Below are 7,760 nucleotides of genomic sequence, written 5' to 3' on the forward strand. Positions count from 1 at the left end.
TGTAGGGGAAGATTGTAACTGCTTAAATTAAGATCCTAGTAGGTTACGAAACCCAATAAATTGGTTATTGTATACGTATAACAACGACTAACCAATTTGTTTGTAATTTATTTTGCAGGCGAGGAAAATAGAGGAACATAAGAGAAAGAAGGAACGCAGAAATTTGGAGAAAAAGGAGCGAGAACGACTTAATAGAGCGAAAGAAGCTCGAGAAGCTTCAAAAGCTCGGGAGGAAAACACTCGACCTTCACAAACAGAATCGACACCTGCTGGTGGTGCACCTGGAATGGGAGACTTTTATCAGTTTTTGAACGATCCGGATGTTCTTCAAGCTTTCCAGGTCTGATTTTTTCCCAATATGTTTAATTGTTCATACACTAATCGGTTGATAAAATCTCGTGGGATCTCTATAAATCTTTGTAGTCCTTTGAAATTCCGTAAATTCTTCTGATAATTTTTTAAATCCCTTAACATTTTTTGTTCATGTGAAAATTCCTCGAAATTCTTGGAATTTCATAAATATTGTAGATAATTGTTTCAAATTCTATTAAATTAATTAAGCTCTCTGTAAGTTCTTTTAAATCTTTTAAAAACTGTAGAAATTTCTTTAAATTCTTTGAGATTCTGTGAAATCTCTCAAAATCCTTGCAATCGATTTAAATATGAAAACTTCCATAAAATCCTTATAATCCTTTTAAATCCGTGATAATATCTAAAAGTTAGTTAAAATCTTTGAAATTCCGTGAAATATTTCGAAATAACACGAAATCCCTTGAAATATTTTTAATTCCATTCAAAGCTGTTAAAAGCCCTGGAATTCTAACGAAATACCCTAAAATGCGTGGTAATACGAAAAAATGTTAAAATATATACATAGTGCAAATTTTGCACGTTCCTTATCAAGGAGTTTTTTTTGGTTTCATGATGCCTTTCACATACAATCGGTTTCCATAATTTAAACAAAAAATTCCTAAAGACAATCAAATTTTTTCCGTATTTATTTAGAGATATTTAGAAGTTTTTAAAAAATTTTAAAAACTTGAAAACTTGAAAAGATTCAGAAAAATTAAAAAAAAAAATCTATTTTTAAGAATTTGTAATAAAAAATTGGTTAGATATTGGTTTAAGCATTTGGACAAGATTTCAAAAGAATACATTTTTTTATTATGACCGACAGGAAAAGTGAGAATGATTTTTTATATTGAAAAACTAATTTTAAGAGGTTACTTAAAAAGATATTTAAACTTCTACAAAAATGGAAATAAGTAATCTGGAAGATTTTAAGTCACTTATTTTAATTTTGCAGGATTTGATAAACGTTCTAGGAAAACTGCGAATCATTTTAAAAGGAAGAATTTTAAATAAATTTTGAAGCTTTCTCAGCATTTTGAAAGGTTTTAAGATGATAAAAAAAAATTCTTGAGAGTCCTGGGATATTTAAAGCGATTTTTTAATTTTTTTAAATAATCGTAAAAGGAAATATTTAAGAATACTTCGAAACAAGTTTGGTTGTATAAGTGAAAATTGAATAATTATTAATTTGTAGCAAGCTAAACTAAAAATAATTAAACCTGTTCTTTAAAAAGCTTTCAATATACCTATATCAATATACATATTACTGAATTGTCTTAAATTATTTGGAAAAATTCCAGGGTAATTTGAAAGATTTTGAGTTTCTAATAGATTTTAATAATCTGAAGGGATGTACGATTTCAGGGTATTTTTAATCAATATGTCAACATACCTATTTCTGAATTGTCTTTAATTGTTTTGAAATATTTCAGGGCATTTTGAAAGATTTCGAGAAATTTCTAATAGATTTCAATAATCTGAAGGGATGTAAGATTTCAATAATCTGAAGGGATGTAAGATTTTAAAGTATTTTTAAAAATTCTAAGGTATTTTCAAGAGCTTTTAAAAGTTTCAAGGAATTTCAAAAGATGTTCAAGAATTTTTAATATTTTAGGGGATTTTGAAAGATTCAAAAATTGTTTTCAAACAAAATTTTAAAGCGCTTGAAATATTTTAGGATTAAGAATTCTCTAGAATTTCTGAAGATATGGAATAATTTTACAGGACCTATATAAGGTTTTAAGGTTTGTCTGTCATTTCATTAAATTCGACTGAACTTCCTCGATTTTTTAAAGCTCATTTCAAAGATACTGAATTAATTTACGTTTTTACATTCTTATTAGCAAAGGTATTAGGTTTGTTTAACATTTTTCCCCTCTAGTTTTGGTCAAATGTCCACGTTTTAAGACCATCTGAATGCGAAAAATAGGTTTTCACGATTGTGTCTTTCTGTATGTCTGTCTGTTTCCATAATAACTTTTGAAAACATGAATTTATTAGATTGGCCTTTGGTACACTCTTTTAGTGTCCTAAATTAAAGGTCAAGTTCGTTAGCCAGCCATTTTGGATACAAATTCAAAAAATGGGCACATTTTGAATATTCTCGAGACCATTTTTTTTTAATTCAAAAATTACCTGTAAGGATGCTCAGTAGACCGTATTTGAAAATTTTGAATAATAAAAATAACATTGGAAATGAGCAAATTCAGTTTATGGACAAACGACAAAAGTTGAAATAAAATTCTTAATAACAAAATATTGTTTAAAAATGCGTATTTTTTTAACGAGACAATAAAAGTATGTCAGTTTTAATACAAATGCATGTTATGAATTATAAGAGTATAAATTTATGGGAATGAAATACAATATCAGGGATAAACTCGAGTGCGAATCACAAGATACATGATAAGAATATGTTCGTTAAAGCCGAAGGGGCTTTAACAAAAGAGAATTCACAATCACCAAATTACTGTCGTCGATGCTTTGAACTTCAATTTTAAGTCTTTACACAAAGACCGAGCGTGTAGCGTGAGGTAAATACAGTATCAAGCGCGAAACGCTAGAACCAACATTCGCGCGTCCTAGGCGCGCTCAAACTAAATTGCATTCAATTCTTCTCGTTTACTTTAGATTCCTCTAAATTCGTTCCAGTTTTACGGAAAACCATACCTGAAAAATTAATGAAGCTTGATCTGGAAAAACCTGAGAAATGACCTGAAATTTGAAATCGTCCCATGAAATCACTGGAAATATTACAAATCTTTCGAAATCCTTTGAAATCTCATTTACAGTGAAAATAATTGATACATTGACGATACATTGAATACAAATATAAAATCTTGCGTAAGAAGGGGGGTTCATAAAAATATAATGAATCCTTACAATATTTGTTGGGGGGGGGGGCAGTGGGTTTAAACTGTGAAAAATCATCCTTACGTAATTAATGGACAATTAAAAATTAATTTATTCACTTTAAGAATTAGTACACTGTAAAAAAATCTATTGAATTTTACATCTCTGGTGGATGTAAATAAAAGGACCCTCGTGTATCGGAGTAACTTTACGAATCTGTTTTGATATTCCAATTCGGCCGATAATTTTACACGCGAAAATGTAAAATTCATTATGTGAAAGAATAAAATAGAAATAAAATTGATCAGGGCGACAGGTTTCGAACACTCGAAAGCTCAAACTTCGTACAATTTCATGGAGATTGAAGAAACATAAGCCGGACACGTTAGCACTTACCTAAAACACATAAGATACTATGGGTATTTCTTTTATGTTTAAATATTCCGCAACAAAAATATGAAATATACGTTTTGAATAACCGCATTTTTTCCATTCCAATAGCAGAAAATGTAAAAAGCAAAATAGGAATAGCTTGAATTCGGTCTATTTTTGTGTAAAAGCTGTCAAAAAAGTTGAACCTAGCTGTCAATTTCCTCGCATTAAAAATGAAAATGCTCCAAAATTGAAGGATGAAGGTATCGATAAACAAAGAACACGAGAGATGCTTTCGTATTCACATATTATTTGATTAATTATTCTAAATGTTAAATTAATTATAAATAAAAAATATTACAGTTTCCGCCAGGGTAAAATTAAAGGTCTTTGGTAAAATTAAAAATCTCAATGTAATTTTCAATTACAGGAAAGTGATTTTACCGATGCATGGTATTTTAACACGCTGCGACCATGGACATAGGAAACAAGGGACTAGGCATGCCATCCTAACTTTGGCGAGCGGGGTTGAATCCACGGGAGGGGGGAGAACTCCATGAGTGGGAAGAGCCGCCATCTTACGATGTGTCATTTGATTATGCGCACGAGCGTTTTTGCCGACAAACTGTCCATGAAAATATAAACATGTGGGCGCTGCCATGTTTGTTGCGGGACATCAAAAGGTGGCGGACCTCTCCCCTTATTGCATCACCCCCGCAATGGCATGTCTAGTCCCTTGTTTCCTATGTCCATGGCTGCGACTGAATTTTCCCTTCTGAATGTAAAGTTCGCACGAGGGAATGTGTAATTTTATTTTTATAGAGTGTGTAATATTACACTGCTATTCGAGGGTCCCATTATTTACATCGCTAGAGGATGTAATTTCACATACTTTTGTAAAATCACACAGTGAAGTGTGTGATATTTACAATGATACAATATTTAATTTTCCGAAACTTTGTAACTTTACACAAATCTTTTTTTAGTGTATATATGTCATCGTAAACTTTATAATTTTAAGGATCCAGAGGTAGCTGAAGCCTTCAAAGACATATCTTCAAATCCGGCCAACATGCTCAAATATCAGGGAAACCCGAAAATAATGGCTCTGATAAACAAAGTGGCCTCAAAATTCGGAGGTGCTGGAGGTATGGGAGGACTGGGTGGGATGGGAGGTCTGGGTGGAATGGGAGGTCTGGGTGGAATGGGAGGTATGGGAGGATTTCCAGGAATGATGGGAGGCATGCCAGGATTTCCAGGAGCAGGAGCAACACCTCCACCAAAACCTTCTGCTCCCAGCGACGATGCTGGTCTCGACTAATTTCGAAAGTAAGTTTTCATCATTTTTTCTCTAAAGATAAAAAAAAAAATAATAGAAAATTAAATTTATAATAAATGAAAATCCAAATTCCTATTTTACATGCAATATTTCAATGTTACCACCAAATTCTTATTAATTAAAAAAAAGGACAAGAGTCTAACGAAGAAGAACTTAGGAATTTAACAGTGATGGGTAGGCTATTTTTTAAAAGTAACTAGTTTTCGCTATCGCTGCCGATTCAAAATGTAATTTTATCTTAGTTACTTTCGCAAACAAAACTTTTTTAGTTACTTTTTTTGGTTTATAAATATATACCAAGTGGTTGAAATTTTAACCAAAAAGATAAATTTTCAACCAAGAAGATTAATTTTCTACCAAATTAGACGAATATTTAACAATATAAATAAATTTTCAATTAAAAAAGATAAATTTTCTTCCAAAATAGTTAATCTTCAACTAACAAATATAAATTATAAACCAAAAATACAATAGTTAGGTTTTAAGTTCAAGAAATTAATGTTTAACAATAAAAAAAAGTTTGCAATAAAATAGTTAAATTTTCAGCGAAATAGATGAATTTTACACTAAAATGATGAATCTTTAACAAACAAAAAAAAAGAATTTTTAACAAAGTAGTTCAACTTTCGACCAAAAAAGGTTAATTCTCAATGATAAATATAATAGTTGATATTTCAACCAAAAATATTTGACTTTAGCGAAAAAAAAGAATTTTCAACAAGATAGAGAAATTCTTAAGTAAACAAAATTAATTTTCAACAAAAAATAGTATGCTCAAAAATTGAAGATTAAAATTTTCGGTTAAAAAATTAACGTGTAACGAAAAGAAACCAGTTCTCAATAAAATAGCTAAATTTGCAACTCAGGAGATGCATTTTTAATTAAAATTATGAATCTACAACTAGAATTTAAACCAAAGATATGAATTTTCAACTAAAGTAATGAATCTTTTACTGGAATAGTTACATTTTTAGTTCAAAAATTAACTTTCAATAAGAAGAAACAAAAACAAAAAAAAACGAATATTTAGCCTTGAAAATATTATTTTTCATTATAAAAATGTTTGTTAGATTCACTAAGGATTTGGAAATGCTAAGGATTAGTGAAAATTGAGATATAGTTGCAAAAGAAATAAAATGTATGGATTGCCGTAAAAAAGGCTTGCGTAATACATTTCGCAAGTAAATAAAAAATTTTATGCTTTTTATAGTAACTTTGACTAAAAAAAATGTAAGTAACACCGATTCGTTGCTTATGTACAATAGTTACTTCGTCGCCACTGTCCTTACCAAAAGAGTAACCAGTCAAAACTAGTTACTTCCTGTCACTGGAATTTAATCTTATTTTTTTAGCTTCTAAGAATTTCGTAGTTAAAATATGAATAAAAAAATATATTTTACATAATATTCTTTTTTTTCACAGTCATCGAGGATCAAGATCTCTATCCTTTGGTACGAAATGTCGAGAAGAAAATTCTACATCAATAAGTGTTTCGTATATTAATTCGAAGTTTAATATTATCAATTGACTTAATATTAATTTAGTCATTTATGCATACATTTTTTCTCGTGTTGAACAACTTTTTTGGTGAATTTAATTCTAGTTCCCAACAGAAAGTAGATTTTGATATTTCTTCTTGTAATTTTGGAGCCAGAGTCGAAAATAATTGCTGACTGTAAATTAAATTCTTAATACATTTGCAACCTTGAACAATTGTCCATTAAAAAACAGCCACGATTCAGAAGAAATATAATAAAAAATGTAAGGTACTAAGCTAGAATTGAAAATAGATTTTTACTTTTCTATAAAATTTTTCTCTATAACTTACAAATCGTGTGTTAGTTACTGTCTCTGAATTATATAATTGTGTAGGAATAAAATAAAGACTATGTTCAATAATTCTTTGCTAGATTGTATATGTATATTTTTATGATTTTATTTTACTCATCCTTTAGTTTCTCGTTCACGAGAGGTTTTTTGTATCGAATACTGAAGAAAGCCATTAGTAGAAAACCGACTTTGTTGAGTCCAAGGTTTCGAAGAACGATTTTCAGAATAATTTTAATTACGTAGATTACTAAAAGAGTTATGGATAATAGAAGTGCATATACGTCCAGAAGCTGGACCTGCCACCATTTTAATTCCAAAGCTGGTGATTTTAAAGTCTTATCGCCGTTTCTCAGAACATATTCAATCCAAAATGTGGCAGTTTCCATTGCAGTCATTGGTCTATCTCGAAACAGTCGCGATTCGTATTTTGCTGCTTCTCTGAAATTATTATTATTATTATTATTACACCATTAAGCCATTTCCCTTTCGGGGTAGGCGTGACTCACTCGGCAGGGGAAAGGAGTAGTGTGTGGAAGGGATAGAGAATTTTCAGATTGATCCAGAATTATCGTGCTATTTAAGTAAATAACACGTTCGTTCCGCAACACTGCTCCGACCCAGGTTGCTGATCAATCTCTCTAGCAATCACCCCAAGCGAAGAACCTTACGAAGTCGTTATGTAAGGTTCCCCACTTGGGTCCATTAATAGCCAAGGTCTTTGTTTCAGGCGTCATTCACTCTACTGACACTTTTTTTATTAACTATTTTCCGCCATACTTTCCTGTCCTGGCATACTTCTCTAGCTTCTTTTATGTCCATGCATTTTTTCATTCAGGCTCTCGTGTTTCTGTGACTTCTTATGTCTTCTAAGTAGGGCCTCATTCACACATTCTAACCATTCTTTCCGCTGTCCACCTCTGGGCACGTTGCCATTTACTTTACCTTGATACACTTGTTTCGTTAGTCATTCATTTGGCATTCTCTCAACATGTCCGAACCATCTTAACCGATTTCT

General features: G+C 30.9%; 2 protein-coding genes across 2 annotated transcripts in view; one reads left to right on the forward strand and one right to left on the reverse strand.

Annotated features, from left to right (window-relative positions):
* LOC117173842 (hsc70-interacting protein-like) overlaps nt 1-4,897 on the forward strand; it is a 5,946-nt gene extending 1,049 nt beyond the window's left edge. Inside the window, exons 2-3 of the mRNA XM_033362489.1 lie at nt 119-340; nt 4,598-4,897. Coding sequence (XP_033218380.1) covers nt 119-340; nt 4,598-4,897 — 522 coding nt within the window. The remainder of the gene's footprint in view (nt 1-118; nt 341-4,597) is intronic.
* A 1,925-nt stretch (nt 4,898-6,822) lies between these two features.
* Nucleotides 6,823-7,760, reverse strand: part of LOC117173368 (UDP-glucuronosyltransferase 2B31-like) — a 32,445-nt gene continuing 31,507 nt past the window's right edge. The window contains exon 5 of the mRNA XM_033361888.1: nt 6,823-7,183. Coding sequence (XP_033217779.1) covers nt 6,856-7,183 — 328 coding nt within the window. The 3' untranslated portion in view covers nt 6,823-6,855. The remainder of the gene's footprint in view (nt 7,184-7,760) is intronic.

The sequence above is a fragment of the Belonocnema kinseyi genome, chromosome 5, assembly GCF_010883055.1.
Source record: "Belonocnema kinseyi isolate 2016_QV_RU_SX_M_011 chromosome 5, B_treatae_v1, whole genome shotgun sequence".
In the NCBI taxonomy this organism is placed as follows: Eukaryota; Metazoa; Arthropoda; class Insecta; order Hymenoptera; family Cynipidae; genus Belonocnema; species Belonocnema kinseyi.